The 16239-nt window shown below is 47.9% G+C and overlaps 1 protein-coding gene across 4 annotated transcripts in view; it reads right to left on the bottom strand.

The window, feature by feature from the left end:
• Window positions 1-140: 140 nt before the first annotated feature.
• PAX7 (paired box 7) overlaps window positions 141-16239 on the bottom strand; it is a 100470-nt gene continuing 84371 nt past the window's right edge. For 3 of the 4 annotated variants that reach the window (XM_055799858.1, XM_055799860.1, XM_055799859.1), the window contains exons 8-9: window positions 4229-4475; window positions 141-256 (exon numbers count right to left, since the gene is read on the bottom strand). In XM_055799858.1, the coding sequence (XP_055655833.1) occupies window positions 141-256; window positions 4229-4475 (363 nt within the window). Of the gene's footprint in view, window positions 257-4228; window positions 4476-11292; window positions 11359-16239 lie in introns of all 4 variants that reach the window. The other variant, XM_055799857.1, reaches the window with a different exon arrangement.

Here is a 16239-nt window from a genome sequence, read left to right as displayed (position 1 = left end):
CGTCTCCTTCACAGCTCAAGTTGATGCGAGGTGGAAGGGAAGGAGTAGGGTCCGGGTACAGGTAGATCCCTGGAAGGCTGGTGGTGTTTTCTCCGGTGGTACCAAGTTGCTGGAGTGGGTTGTTGGCACAGCCGGACTCTTCAGTAAGCTTGGCCTGTCTCTACTGGTAGGAGGCCCAGAACGGCTGAGTGTTCTCCGAGCTTCATCCTACGCTGTGTAGACAGACTCACGTTCTTGGCCAAATAATCAACAGCGGCTGAAGAGGAGGGGGGAAGAAAAGAGGGTGAGAAAACAGCAAAACGTTAGCATTTAGTGGAAATAAGGCTTTCAGCATCAAAGGGTGTGTAACCAACGGACCCTGCCGACTGACTCTTGCAAAGAGAGGCCCAACACAGTGGCTGTCACAGACATGGGGGTCCTGCTGCACCCCTAGGAAAGACTGCAAGCAGATGATGGCCCTGCCAGAAACACCTGACAGGTGCTGCTGGGGTTAAGTGCAGCTGCAGCGTGCAGAGTACACTGCACATGCTGCTGCAGTCCCTCGAACCGCTCTGTGAACCTACTGAAAAGAGCTAAAATTCTACTTCTGCCATGGAAAATGGTGTTTCCAAGGGAGCTGCCTGAAGATGAGCCTGAGCAGAAAGCCAGCAGGCTAAGCTTTCCAGCCTCACCTCCCTGTATCATCGCACAGCGGCAAAGCCAACTCCTGCACTCAGTGATGCTGCTGTAAATGATTCCAGAGATTTCACTGGGAGCTCACCAAATCTGGACAAGGCTTGAATCTGACTCATCCGCTGCATGCTGACTCATTTCTGCGAGCTCTGCCACCTGCCTTCATTCACCCTTCCTAAGGGAAAGTGCTTTGCTTATCTCCAGCTGGGAGAGAAACACAGCCACAACTCCTGAGGCAATGCGTGAACCTGTACCCCAGCTCCCCTGACTGCCCCATGGTCTGAGGGGGAAGAGGACCAGGGCAGGATGGTGACATTGCTTATTAGCTGAGCTTCAGTCAAAGTCTCTCCCTTTCACTAGCTTTAATGTCTCAAATTAGATTAATAAGGAGCTGGCAGGAGACGTACAATTGGTGCCAATGAGTAAACAAATTTCAGCCATCAACGTCTTGTCAGACGCCTGCCCCAGAGGAGGTCCCTTCCAGACACAAATTCTTATTAGACTTGTCATATCTATTAGAATTCCTTTCACGCTTCTGCGTTCCATCACCGGCATCATTAACACAGCTCCGGCCTTTGGGAACCACAAGGACCACATTAATCTGGCATTTCTGCTCCTCACTGGCTGGGACAGCGAGGCTGTGCGAGCGTGGGCAGGCTGGCACGCTGGCAGCGAGCAGGCTCGGCGCAGGGTGAGTTATCCAGGGCCGGAGCGATGCCTGCCGGGGAGCCCAGCTTCTGCAGGCGGCAGGGTCTGAAAGGAGCGGAGTTAGGCAAGTGGAGCTGGCTGACTGGCACTCCTCGGGGACTGGGATCTGGGATCCTGGAGCGCCGGGCTCTGTAATGGTGCACTGTGGTGCCTCTAGCTTCAAGGGGGGTTGTACAGAGGATTAGATGCCAAGCTATGGCGCTTGTCCAAGCCTTATCAGCTTGGTCCTCTGGTATTTCAGGTAAACGTATTAAATAATGTCTTGGAGAGGCTGGAGGTAAAGAGGAAATTCACTCCTCAGGCACACTGTGGGTGCATGGTGGCTGTGCCTCTGTTCCTGTTGTCACCCGTGCTCTGGGTGAATTCAGATGGCTGCTTGGGAAAGGAGGGAGGTGAACGGCCAGAGCCGGCCACCCCACTCTGGGCAGTATCCAGCAAAAAGGAAATTTGATGGCAATCCCATCCTTCTATAAAAACCCAGGCTAAACTCCCAATATTGTTTTTTTTATGCCAGTGGGAAGAGTGGCTTGTTGGTTTAATACAGTGGAAACCAAAATAAAACCAGAAACTTACCAGAAGTACTCTGGGTGTTTATTTGCTTATGGGAGAAAGTGTGGTTTTGTGTTTCTAAAATAGAGAGTAAGAAGGAGAGAAAGTGGGGATAGAGAGATTCTCTGCAGGCCAGGTTGAAAGCCAGGTACCAAGGCTACAGAGCTCTTATTTACAAGCCCTGGTTACGTCCCTGTTACACAGAGCCTGCCCCCACCATAACAACCCCCCGTTTTTATTCTATCACAGTGTTCACTAAAAAGAGTTTTGATACTTCTGTGCCACATCATATAAGCAAGAAACACACAATTTGAACTGAACATCAATAAATGATCTTCTGGAGCTCACCTCAAACTGATGGGCATTTAAACAGCATTTGAAAAGAAGCAGTGAAGAATTAAAAAGCAGGAGGAGTTAGAAGTACCTGCTAAATACAACACGCACTGAGAAAGACAAGGAATAGTGGTGTTGTATCAAGGTCAACTTCATGTGATTGCTCTAACAGGACTAATTACCAATGAAAACTGTTTCCTTGCATAGAGATTATTATAAATGGGGGTCATTATAAGAAAGGTTTATAGAGGAGTGGACTTATGGACTGCCTGTGTGGAGCTGTAAATACAAATATCTATACATACACATGCACACATGTGGAATTAGCTGCTTAACATAGATCCTCCCTTAGAACAGCTACAGCTGGTTGTGCAGCATTGCCATGCAGCGTGGCATTGGCTTTGGCTGTAAGACCTGCCACCCCACTGGGTGTGACTCCAGCTCCCAGCACTGGGAAGCCCTGGCACTGTGGTTGGCGCATGATGGTTTCTCACCTACCTTCCTTGCCCCAGCAGGAAGAATGCCTTCATGACTACCTCCCTGCATGTCTCTGGGCATGGGGCACATCTGGACTAACTCTGTTGACCATGCAAGACTTGATGCTGGGCATAAACCTGTTGGCAGCCTGGACTCTCATGACTATTAACAGGAAAACGTTGCTGTTCTGAACCGAGCCCAGTGGGCTTTAAACTGGACTTGTAAATTGAATGGGTGTCCAGCAGGACAGAAGCCATGCGACAGAAATCAGGAAAGGGGGACAAATAAAGCAACATAAATAGGGCTGTGCGAGCAGTTTTTCATCAGCACAAGGAGAGGCCCAAGTAAAAATTCCTGCAGCAAACCAAGACAAACCCTTCTTTCTCTTTCCTCCTCCTTTGCTGGTCTCCCTCTCTCAGAAAATGTAGCTCGTCCTCCGTATTTTATTTTTTACACACATGGGTGTGACTAACGTCTTGCCCAAGGGAATCTTTATTGGAAATACATGGTATTGGAATTTGTTTAAGATTTTTATCAATAGCACGTGTGTCCAGCCTCACATCCAGAAGCGAGGGGAAGGTCAAGGGGTCACAGATCAAACTCCCGAAAAAAAAAAAAGGGAGGGGTGGGGGGAAGCTGCTATTGATCCCGTCTGCTGCCACAGCCGGTTCTCATTTAGCTGTAGAAGTTAAAGACATTAAAGGGCTGTGACGGAGAGGGGAATAAAAAGCCACAGCCAAATGGAAGGAAAGGTCACTAAGGACAAGCTCTGGGCAAGCAGGAGCGCTCCCGGAGGAAGAGGATGCACCTTTAACCCTCCGCAGATCACTCTCTCACACCACCACACTTATTATTAGTTTAACACTGGCAGGTGAGCCCTTTGCCAGGCTTGCTGGTGGTTTTGTGACCCAGCCATTCTGGAGGAGAAACAGACTCTCCCAGGATCCCTCTGCCTTTCAGGTTTGAGGTTTAGGTTCAGGATTACAATTCCAGTCTCACTTCAGCTTTCACAGAACCACAGCCCAGTTGACAGGCAACGGCTTAACGTATTTTGTAGCAAAACCTCTGAGCGTGGACGCAGCCCTTGCCTTACAGGGGGCAGGGGGGAAAGCAACACATATAGTTCTGCATCCTAAGGGACGGCATTAAAATCCCAGCTTTCCTTTGGCTGAGCAGGGTGAACATGTTGTAGGGCTTTTGGAGAAGTAAGAATTGGATATGGGGAAGGAGAGAGGTCTGGAAGTTGTCCTTTTCTAATAGAAATGTTTTACCTCAAGTGTTTCAAGCACTTTTGAATTGGACTGCGAGGGTGTTGGGGAGGCTGTGTGGAGCAATAACCATCTCTGTCTGGTGAGTAGAATCCCTTTTTTCTCTCTAGATGGACAGATTTCCATGGGAATCCCCTCCGATACAATATCCATACTTTCTTACATTTGCTCCCTCTCTTCTCCTGTTCCCTATGCAGGGGGAATACAATCAGTGCACTTACTTTGTCCATACTGTCCATATTGGTAGCCAGCCACTGGGTCCACACTGTAACTGGTGGTGCTGTAGGTGGGAGGACAGTAGGACTGGGAAGTCGGGAGGCTGTCCACAGACTTGATGGAGTCACTCCGCTGGCTGCAGCTGGCAGAGATGGAGTTGGTGGTGTCTAAGCCACCGTGAAGGGGAGAGATGGAGAAGTCAGCTTGGGGTTGCGGAGGAACCCCGCTGGGGTTGCTCAGGATGCTCATCACCTGGAGAAACACAGGAGACAACACGTCAATGTCTGGAGGAGAAAGGGTAAGCGTGCAGCTGCCTTCATGCATACCAGGGAGAAACAGCCTGCATATAATGGTGCTCTATCAGTATAATATACAATATCAATAGAGGTTTGGCCGGGCTGGAGAATGAAGGCCTGCTACCATCAAATAAAACCTCCGCAACTGGCTCCTCTGCATGTAATGCTTTATTTCAAAAGCTTACTAGGGATAATTCAGAAGCTGCTGCCCAGCACACTCAATCTTTGGTCTGTCTTTGCTGACCTGCCAACGTTAGCTGTGCTTTTCAGCATGAACGCTGGAGAAAGGAATAAACGGGACAAACCCTCTCGACGTGCACTGCCGTAGGCTGGCACGTCTCCCTTTCTATGCCCAGCCCTCACAGAGGAAGAAACACATAAGACAAGGAGCAAACCCCCTTATTTTCAAAAAGGGATGCTGAAGACTTTCTTTGGAAGTTTAAGTGGAGCTCGGTTTGCAAAGGTCCCTAACCAAACCAGATGCAAATCCTTTCTGGCTTTGATGCAGATTCAGCTTTAGGGACTGAAATGTCAAAGTTCTCTTTACCCTCAAATGTTAAAGGATAACAGGTCCTGGCTCGGCTCATTTCAGTGTAGTGCTTGGTTTGAAAATGTAATTAAATTTGCACACAAGCGATCTTCCTGCTTTGAGACCTGAAACAGATGAACTTTTTTTTTTCCCCCCTTCTTTTGCAGCGAAAATGCCAGATTTGTTCCTGCGGGTGAGTTTGGGGTAAGCCGCTGCCTACAGGCCTTCACACAAGGACCCTGATCCCACTAGCGCTTTAATGCAATTGCCTTCTGCAATCAGCAAAATTACCCCCGGGCTGCCAAGTTAAGAGTGTAAAGAGTTTGCAGAAGCGGGGCTGTGGTGAGGGAAGGAAGGGAACTCCTGATGCCTCTCGGTTGATCTCCGCAGCCGCCGCAGGCGTGCCTTGCCGTATTTGTGCTGGGGAAGGGGGGGGAGAGGGGACAGCCAGTCACCTCGGGGGGCCAGGCCAGTGCTCAGATGCCGAGCGGCTGAAAATCTCCAAATTTAGCATAACCTTATTGACATCAATTAAAGTGGCAAATTGGAAATATTTGGAGCCTGGCAAGTGGTAAAATGAGCCCTTTATCCCCCACCAGCGGCCTGGTGAGCTATTGTGCAGAGGATACATTCTCTGCAAGGACACAAGAGGGGTTGTATAGAGCGGCGTCCCCCCTTCCTGCTCACCCCGACACCTTCCCCATCCCCTCCTCCCTCACCTTCCTGCCGGAGCAGCGGCTTAGGCTGAATGACCAGCTACGTGCTGCTCTTTGCTTTCTAAAGCTTCTCCTCTTGCCGGAAGGCCTCAGGAGTCCTGCAAAGATGCTTTCCCTTGATGTCATGCCACCTCCCGACTCAGCCAGACGGAGATCCTTCCCAGGCATTTGTCTGGGAGGGGAATTTGGGAGCAGGGGTGGCTGGACCCCCGTGGAGGGGGAGGCAGTGGGGAGGGACTGGGGGGGGCCGGGGGGGGGGGAGTGTGTTAGTTAAAAAGCCTGGAAAATCAATCTAACCCCAACCACTGGGTTTGTCTGCCGTGTGGTACAGAGGCACAGGAACGAGTTTTGAACAAGCAAAGTAAAAGCAGTGTAGCAGCAGCAGCATAAAGCTCAGGCAGTGGTCATTTAGCTGCTCCTCCTTCAGGGGTCTGCAGCCTGTGCTGAGCTTAGAGTTTGCTGCTGGTCCCCAGAAGTTAAAACTGGCTTAGCTGTCTCTACGCCACGGGGCAGACCGAGTCTAAATTATCTCCAGCTCTCCAGGCCCTCTGGGCACAGCTTCTTAATCACAGTGATTAAGCCTCGAGGTATCTAGATGAAGTTGTTTAGCCATAACACCGTGCAAAGTGTGCAGGTGGAACTCCCTGCCCCATGACAGCCCAAAGACTGAAAGATGGGGATGAAGAAAGGAAATTGCATTTAAATATGCAAGAGAGTAGATTAATATGAAAATAGGGCTGTCATGCTTTTCTGTGTAGATGTAATGTAAACCTCTCTGCCTCCAGGCTTATGCAGCAGGGAAATCACGTGAGTGCAGCCTGAAGGTAGGTTTCCCAGCTGCAAAGTTATTTGTGACCTTCCACTAAAGCTGGGTCAGGAACTTTGACCTGGCTCAGCTACGAATCCCCTCAAACACCCCTCGATCCCACCGGCTGCAGCCAGCTCTCACAGCTTCAGCACCACCTTAGCTGCAGGTGTTACACCCTGTGCACCTCTTTGCCCTGACAGATAACCAGGACACTCGCATATACAGCAGCCACAAGACATTATTGGGTTTCATTCGCAAGCAGAATCAGATGTTTAAAACAATGAACATCCTTCTTGCATGCGCCACGATACAGTCATATGAATTACGAGTTATTTGGGGAAAGCTCCACCTTGGGCAGCACAAAGCTGGGCCGTTTCACTTCTCCCTTCCTGAGCTGTCCAGGGCTGGCAGTGCTGCCTGACCAGGGATGTGCTGCCCGCACCGCCAAGCCCTGCAGGTGCAGAAAAGAAATTGTGCACTATAAAATGAAGGGCAACTGGAACCACTCAGAGACCAGAGGGTTTTCTAGTGCTCTCCCTCCTGGCCAGCTCCCCAAAAGAGTCAGCTGCTTTATATTACCCAGAGAAAATAAAAGGCTCTTAAAGCAAGCAGAAGTCATATTAACACTTCCGCTAAAGCCTTTTTAAAAAGAAAGCAATGTTGGTAAATGAAACCCAGATTCACACTCTTCGGGTTCAGAGGAGCTGAGACCGGAGAAGACACTTGCACAAATCCTACTAAAGACATTTAATTGTCTTTAATCAGTCAGAATCAGGACTGATTTCTAATCCCAGCTCTGCTACTGACTCACAAGGGTTTGTGCAAGTCACTTAAGCTAGGACTCAACTCAACTAACCTTAGGCATCTGAAGTTAAGTTTCTAGTCTCTGCTAATCCTCTAGAATCCGTCTACAGAGAAACTGACACTTCTGAAGGACAATTCATCCCCTCCTAATACAGGCTGAATTTCCTCTGGCAAAACATAGGTGCGACAATATTTCATCACAACAATGCCAGGGTGGTGAACGGGTATGTAACTCTGCGGAGGCTGGAGAGGAGAGATGCTGGAAGGTGGTTACAAGATGCACATCCCTGCTGGGTGCTCCCATGGAGGCAGGGTGGTCTCAGAGCTGCAGATGAACGCTGACAGAGGCTGAGCCAGGAACCCCAAAGATCTCTGTTCCTTCTTCAGCAGCACTGACGGTGGGAAGCATCTGCCTTTTCCAGGCACGCTGACAGCAATTTGGAGCTGAGTTCCCCTGAAACTCTGTTTGCACAGGTTTATCAGAGGACAGCATCCGATCTCCCCAACCCCAGGACAAGAGTAAATCGGAGATTTCTATTCCCTCTCTGCTACACAGCCACCCAGCATGGCTAACCCTACACAAGCCCTCCAGCCTCAGCAGGCCCGTGTTATCTGACTTCTTGTTTCAGCTGGATAAACTCATTTTCCAGGCAACTTTTGAACTCAGGAAAGTCTGGGGCATCTGGAGAAATCCCCTCCTCAAGAATGCAAAGTCCTTTTACCTTTTCTTTTTGACCTTGCTTTCTTATAATTTATTACTTCTTGGTGCATTATCATCACTAACTAAAAATCAATACCCACTTCACATCTGTAAGGTTTTATCTGGAGGGAAATCTGCTACCTGTCCATCACAGTGATTGACAGCCTTCCCTTTCCCCTCCCTCTCGTCAGTTGTCCCTCTCCCTTGCCCCATCTCCTTTCCTTTTGCTGCTGTCCCAAATCAGTCACAGGCGTGGCGTGGGCTTGCACTTCGGGGTAAGTCAATAACAGCCATGGTGCTAGGAGCCTTCAGCCTTGTTCCTACCCTTTCCGGAGGTCATTTGTCATGGGGGAGAGGGGGTAGGGGTCTTGATGTGTTGGGGAGACCAAGGTTAATGCACAAAGACCCTCCTGGATGAAAGAGCCAACCCACCCCCCCTCCCCACCTCCTGCTGCTGCCTCCCTCCCCACCCTCATCTCTGCAGCTCCCCCCTGTTCCTCCCCCCCCCGGGACGTTTCATCACTCTCTCCCCTACTTTAAAAGAAGGGGAGTTAAAAAAATGTAATTAATTCCCTCCATTTCTGAGCTGGCCCTCAGGGCCTCTGGCCGTGGAAACTGTAGCAGGGGAAATGTGCACCCTTTATGATAAACGAATGCGGCTTTGGAAAGGGAAGTGCAATTAGGGCCTTCAATCTGTGCAATCAGGCCTTCAGATTTTAGGTTGGGGGGGGGGGGGGTTGGGGGGGGGCAGGAGGGGCTCAAGGGGCAGACAAGCAATAGGGAGACATACCACTTAGCTGGAGCAGGGTGTGAGGACGTCAGGGAGGGGAGCGGGCGGGTGGCAGGTGAGTTCCATGACAAAGCCTTGTCCCAGCAGACCTGGCTGCTGCACCTCTGCCGTCAGGAGCTCTACAGCAAATACCAGGGCAGCCCAGGCCATGCCAGTCATCCTGAGAGTCCCTACACCTCCTACCCTGCGTTCCCAGTTTGCTTTAGGCTTGCTAAGATACCCAGCTGATAGAGACATCAGGCCCTGACCACAGCGGGCTTTATATCTATGCTTCGTGATGCTGCGCTGCCCCACGCCCAGGAGGACACGGAGGTGCTGCGAGGAGATCAAACTCAAGCAAGCAAAACGATGGGGAGGCAGGAGCCTGCAGACAGCATTTTGCAGAATGACCCCTGATTCTGTGGTGTCTCCATTTGTGGACACCCAATTTGACACAGCACAAAGCGTCCAAAATCAGAGGCTGCCTTAGAAAAATGCTGCATTTAGAAACTGCTGAGCCTGGCTAAGTTCAGAATAAAGGGAAGACGTAATGATCTGCAACTAGCTGAAGGGTGTTAACTCCAGAGAAGCTGCCGGGTGGTCCCAAAGGAATGCAAACTGGATACCAGGCAGAAACCAAAAAGGAAAGGTCTCTTAGCAGTCGGCAGTATTTCTGAGGCTGTGGTACAGCTTTCCTAGGAATGGGTAGAAATCCCGTCTCTTCAGGAAAGGCTGGAAATGTGATCCGTTGGAATATCTGATACTACATCACTAGGAAGTTCTCTGTTACAAAGAGTGTTTGTAGGCTGAAATCTCTGTTTCAGCTTCTGTGGTGTTAACATTTATGCCACTTCCTAGGGAACAGAAAGTGTGACAGGGGCCTGATGGCTGCGCTGGGAAACATGCTGGATCTTGTGGATTCACTAACGACATGCACCAAACTAACAAAGTTCCTCCACAAGGGCTTGGACTCTCTGCCATTTGTGGTTGATTCAGCTTCTGCTCTACATAGGTCATGCTCTGTCCTCCAAGACTTTCTTAGCTACTTGGTGGGGACCCAGCTTAATCTTTTCCATCTTTGTTTTGCAGCCTGTTCAGCTAATCTTTTCCTTCTCTCTTGCAGAAGGCAACCCTTCCTCATATTAATGCTTTTTGATCTCTGTGGATTCATTTTCACTTGGTGGGAAGAGGAAGAGTCGATTATTCTATACATACATTAAATGGAAACAAAATGAAGAGGTGACTGTAGGACTATTGAAAGCTGAAGAAAGAGTTAGGAGGAGATAAATACAGTTTCCCCAAAGATCTTCACTTGAAAGGAGGATAAATATATGCAAATATGCCCCTAGGTAGGACTAAAATGACTTATGTAGCAATCACTAACACTGCACTCACAAAACCAAGCAATTAATTTTGAATATTTTCTAAATCACTAGACCCAGATGAGTTGCATCCCAGTATGCCAAACCAATCCGGTAAGTACACCCATTAAATTTGATTTTGCAATCAGACCAAGGATCCAGACAGTGCTTCACACTTCTTGCACCCAGAAAATGCCTGATCTGGGTAACAGCAGTCCCTCGCATCTAATGTCACTTCCAACTAAATTTTGGAGCCGAGGGAGCAAACTTCACATCAGCCTTCTGTAAGAGTAAGTACACTCGCTCCAAGCACAGTCCTGATTCACACTGGCATAAATGAACATGTGACTCATCTCTCCCCTTCATTTTTGTTGTGGGTTAAAGTTTAAAAAACCTGATGCTCCACTGCCTCATCTAGCCAGTATTTATAATCTATCTGTCAGCATGTTACTAGTGCTAAAGAGAACAGTGTTAAGAATACAAGCTAACATCATCTTACAAATCTTTACGCTGCGGCAGGACTCTGGGGCTGAGGTGGCTGCTGCTGTATAAGAGTATTGTCTCCGTTTCCTAACCTTCCCCACTCCATTGGAAAATACGTGGAGGCCAGAGAAATGCCTTTCCCAAGGCCACACAAAGTGTGTCAGAAGTAAAGCCGGGAACAGAACGCAATGTTCCTGAATCCCTTCTGGTGTGTATGGGACATATCATACCAGATCCCTTCAAACTGCTCAGAAATGGTTACTGTGGGCCTGTGCTTGAGCAGTGGTACAGTTTGGCAGTGAACAATAAACCCAGAAATATCATCAATGCCTTTCAGTGACTTAAAACATCTGAAGGATGTTTTAGCGCCATAGGGGAGTGGTCTAGGACACAGCGGGTGAAATGGAGATGAGCATTTGTGTCCTAAAATGACCCTGTTCACTTAACGGATGAAAAACTGCCACACACTCATGATGGAGAGGGCTTGGGGAGATGCTGGGGGTGAGATGGAGCTGAGGATGCAATGGTGAGCTGCAGCAAAGCAGACCAATGCAGGCTGCACAAGGGGAGGATTAAAAAAAAAAGGCGATGGGAAGTTATTACCTGATTGTTCAAGGCTATGGTGAGGTTCCACCTGGAGCACTGCATCTTGTTTTGGGCACCCTGCTTCTGTAGAGATGTACAAATTATAGAGAAGGTCTAAAGAAAAGTTTCTAAGCTATACAAAAGAATGGGAAGGTCTTAGCTATAAGGGTAAGAGAAAGTGATTAAGTCTGGATGTTCTGGGAAAGAGGAGTGGGCTCTTCTTGCAGTGGAAATAGCGTAAGGAAATTGGAAGTACCACAGGGTTATACATCCACTAAGGGCTACGAGAAACCCTGCAGCAGAAGTGTAATTTGGAGGGGAAGGGCAGAGGCATCACTGTGAATAGGAATTACATTAAAACTGCTTGATCTAGAAACATGAGCCACTATCCCTGGCATTAGGGCACACAACTCTCCTATCACTTACATAAAAGCAGATGGCAAAGTTTTTAGTAGTCTGGATAACCAGAGAGGAAACAAAAAGCCAAGCTAGCGTGGGCTGTTTGAGGCAAAGGGGGGTCCTAGTTCTATGGGCATCAATTTCACTACCAAGCAGAATCAAGTAACATGGGCTCACCCCTTCCAGAAATGGGAGACACTCAAGCCAAAAGGCTAACTAGCACCTTACCACCCTGAAATGTCAAAGGGGTTTGATTTGCATGGACCGCTGAGCATCTCCCCCCAGAAAATGGGCAGTTTGTGCTTTACTAACCACCAACTTCATTATTCATCTTCTGCTACCTAAGCATGAAGTGTTTTTCCTGATTATATTGCAGTTGCTATGACATTTCATATAACAGTAACCAAAAGAAAGCCAATGCTCCCCAAACGTGCTGGTCAGCAAACTGAGCCCCCCCACCTTCCTTACTTCTAGGCAGTAGACTGCATTAACAGAAGTCACCACAAGCAAACTACACTGATGCTGTTCGCCCCATGAATACATTTTTCTGTGAAGGCCAAGTGAATACATTGGGAAGGAAAGTCTCCACAGGAAAATCCCTTTGTTGAGATGCAGAGCATCTCTGGGCAACTTGACACAGGGTATTAATTCCAGGAATACAAATCTTGCTTGTGGCATTTTGGAACTCACAAAGTCACCAGGGATGAGAAAGCAGAAATGCACAACCATGGAAAACTGGAATTCCTAAACTTTTCCAAACCAGCAGAAGGAGTCAGGTTAGGTTTGGTTTTGGAAATGGGCTGGACTTGTGCCTTTTCTTCTGCACCTATTTTTCCATTCTTAGGTAAGCTCAGACATGCTGATGGCAGGCAGGGAATGAAAAGCTTTTGGGGCTTGGGGAGAGATTAAAAATAGCAAGAACTAAACAAAACAACATACACCAATGTTTCCTGCTAAATCAACCCTAAATCTAATTACTGTGCATCTGCCTGATGTGAATAATGGCAGGGTGGGGAGACCATGCAGTACAGCTAAGTCCCAGCAAATTAAAGCTGGTTTATAAACTTCTGTTATTCCTCTCTTCAGCAGCCCCACGCTGGCAGAGACTAACAAAGACAAACCAAAATTCACAGAAAGGTCTCCTCTTCCCCTCCTCCCTTTCCATTTCTCTCCCTCATTTTTTTTTTTCTTTTCCATTTCTCAGCTAAGCTGATCTGTGCTCGCTCACTATCACAACCCCCTGCGGACACTGGTAATGGAGTGCGGGTGCTGACTTACTGCTTCGAAACAAGATTTCCTGAGATCCTTTGAGTCTGCTCCATGCCCCCCCTCGCCTGCTTTTCTCTCTCCGTCTCTCTCTTTTTGGAGAGTGGAGGGGAGCCTCTATAAATGTGAAAGGAGCTGCACTACAAAGAATCCCCCGAGTGGCATATCCCAGCCCCAGGCGAAGCTGCTTGGTGCACTGATAGTCCTGCGTATCTGCTCTAGGACTCCTCTTTCTCTTCCCCTCCCTCTTTCTCTGATCAATCAAGGGCTGTAATCAGTTAAGGTCCAGCTTAACTGCAGTGTAAGATACACCAGTTAAGCAAAGCCAATGCCTCCAGGGTTCCCATCGTAAATATGGAGAGGTCATGGGGAGATGAAATAAGCCTGATAAGTTCAGCAAGTGCAGGGCTAACTAGGCTCGCACCAAACACTTAATAACTCAAGCTGGCAAAAGAATGGAAGAAAGAGAAAATCAGAAGTGATTCCTATTGCCAGCTCCTCTGCTGCTTGTTTGCTTTCTCTCCCAGTTCCCTGCTTTCCAGGGGGAGTGCTTGGTGCATTTTTTAAGGTAAGGGTTTTTCTTTGCAGCTCACCCTAATGAATGAACAACCCAGATCCCGCTCCCATCTGGAAGTGCCTCAGCTCACTTTGGATATTCTGAAGGATGAATTATTCAAGTCAAGACCATTTTTTCTTCTCACCATAGGAAAATCACAGCTCCTGAATCCAAGGCAATGCCTTTTGCAGCCCTACATAGTGCCATGTGCTCTCCCTTCGGACTCCTCTCTGCTGCTAGGGAGCACTGTGGTATTTTCAAAGACAGGGAGCTGCTTGCTTTTGCCAAGCACGAACCCCAAAACCCTCACAGGATCTGAACTCAGGGATAATGGAGCTGCATCCACCAAGGTGCAGAGTATTAGTGTAAACAAATAGCAGAAAAGTGGGGATTTGTGCTGAAAACACTGGCTTAAATAGAGGATCACCCTTAGAGCTAAGAAGTTCTAGCTCAACAATCTCTTTGCCTGTTTTGCTCCATAGTAAGGCTTTTCCTTTCTCTCCAGAAATTTCCATTCTCAGAGATGGTCCAGGGAAAACAAGCCCTTTGTATTCATAATTTGCAATCACTTGTACACAAAATTCTTGTTGGTCTGGATCCAAAGAGCTTGTAGTTCCACAATCCACTTCTTGAAGAGGAGGCTGAGGACTATTGGACTGTCCAGGGGACTTGCCTGTGCAGGACAAGCTACTGTCTGTTTCTGAACCCCAGAGCTCATTTCTGCCCCTTAGATGTGAGAAATCTGGCAGGATTCGATCACCATCAAACCCACCCCCAAATTCTACCTGGTCTTAATCCAAAACTCATATCTCTAGGTGAACACAACATGAGGTTTGGATCCAAATACCACTGCGTCGGCTCCTGTTTAATTGGACATTGGCCCACTAGGCATTACAGATAGGGGGGAAAGAAAGCATATAGGATTTATTAAAAACGATGCAGACATACAAAGAGCAGAACAAAATCTTTAACCAGGAGCGATAAGAAAGCCCTAAAGGATTTGAGTTTAGATAAGTATCCCTCTTTGAGTCCTCCAGCTCTTTAAAAGCTATTTGGACTGGAGTTTTCCTGTGGTGTTATAGGTGCTTACTTAAGCAGGGGATGAGATTAATTCTTCCCTGGGTATTTTGGCACTCCTGCACCTGGGGTCTGCTGAGGAGCAGCACAAATGTCGATAAGTTTGCAATGATTATTTGAGTAACAATCACAAACAGGTGAAGTCTTTGAACAATAAAGTATAAATGTATAAAGCGTAAAAGCATAAAGCTGAGCTAACACATCATTAACTGCACTTCCTTCTTATTTGTCCAGCACAATTTCATTTCAGCTATGTCTGATGGCACTGCAAAATAAAATATGTTTTAGAATTATAATATGAAGCCACCAGGAAGCGATCTCGAGCATCAGACTAGTGAAACACCAATTTCTGAAACCTTGCTCTTCTTATGAATGTAATTTACTGCTTTGAACTAAGTGATTTTTAAGAAGAAAAAGATACACTGATGAAAGGTAGCTGTCTGCTGGCAAAGCTACGTCTGTGCCAAAGGGAAGGGTCTTACCTCATTAAAATTAAACCTCTTCCAAACGAAAACAGCAATACATTTACTAAGTGGGTATGTAAACCAGCACATAGCTTGCTCTCTTGTACAAATGCAAGCAAAGAACTTTATACATTAACCCCACAACTCCTGGCTGAGCTACAAGCTCTCTTTTCTGAAAATATCTTGATCAAAAGCCTCCAAAAAATGGCAAATCCTCTAACTTGCTGAGTAGAGTGATGCCCCTCACCTGTCCTCCTTGCTGCAATGCCAAGGGCAGGTGTGAAGGTATCGCACCCTTGTATTACTCGAGCAGAGTTTTTAAGGCATCTCCTGCATGCAGAAGTTTAAAAGCATACAAGCTACTGCTGATCCAGAGATAAATGGTGGAAAAGGGATTAGAGATACTTAGCAGAGGAGAGGGAAGACTCAGGAAGGGCTGATTATTTTAAAGATATGACTATTTAAAGATAATGATTGCATAAATTTAATTAATGCATTTTCATGCTGCAAATGGCCGTTTTGTAATTAATGTATCTGGCCTCGCTAAGCATGGGAGATCACATCTCCCAGCCCCCCCCTCCCTTCTCAATTCCCCCCTCCGCCTCTCGTTTAATGAAAGACAGAAAGCAGATGACAGAAACAATTTGTCAGCCAGTACGGGTGTCAGATGCCTAATTGGTTGCGCTGAGTTAGTGGAAAGTAAAGGGGGAGAGGGTCGAGGCTGGGGGGGCTCTTTCCTCTTTATCCGAGGCTTCAGGGTGGGTGTCCGTATTGGTGGCGGGGAGCGAGGGGGCGAAAAGTGTTTCTTGTTAATTGATGGAGATTAGGACACAGATTGGCTGTGGCAGGGACTGGGCAGTGACAAGAAGGGGACAGGAGAGGTTGGTTAACACCCGTGCAAACAAGCTGCCATATCTCACAATACGTTAAGTCCCAGCAGCATTGACAACACCAATGGTTTTCTCCTGTGCTCCCCACTCCCACTGCACCCCAGTACCCCCCGTCACAACTGCTGGGGGAAGAGCTTAGCACAGAGATCTGCAGCCCTGGGCACAGCTCTCCTCTGGTTTGCACTCTCCAGTTTGGAGAGGAATCAGGACCCTGGCGGAAAGTTCGGGATCCTGGGGAAAGGGTGCTGTGCATGGGAGGATGCAGGGCTGAGGCCATGGGCAAAGCAGAAAGACCAAAGCCCAAAACCAAGAT

Source organism: Falco peregrinus, chromosome 3 (genome assembly GCF_023634155.1).
Source record: "Falco peregrinus isolate bFalPer1 chromosome 3, bFalPer1.pri, whole genome shotgun sequence".
Lineage (NCBI taxonomy): Eukaryota > Metazoa > Chordata > Aves > Falconiformes > Falconidae > Falco > Falco peregrinus.
The sequence above is the reverse complement of the archived record's forward strand: the minus strand, read 5'-3'. Positions and strand labels throughout refer to the sequence as shown.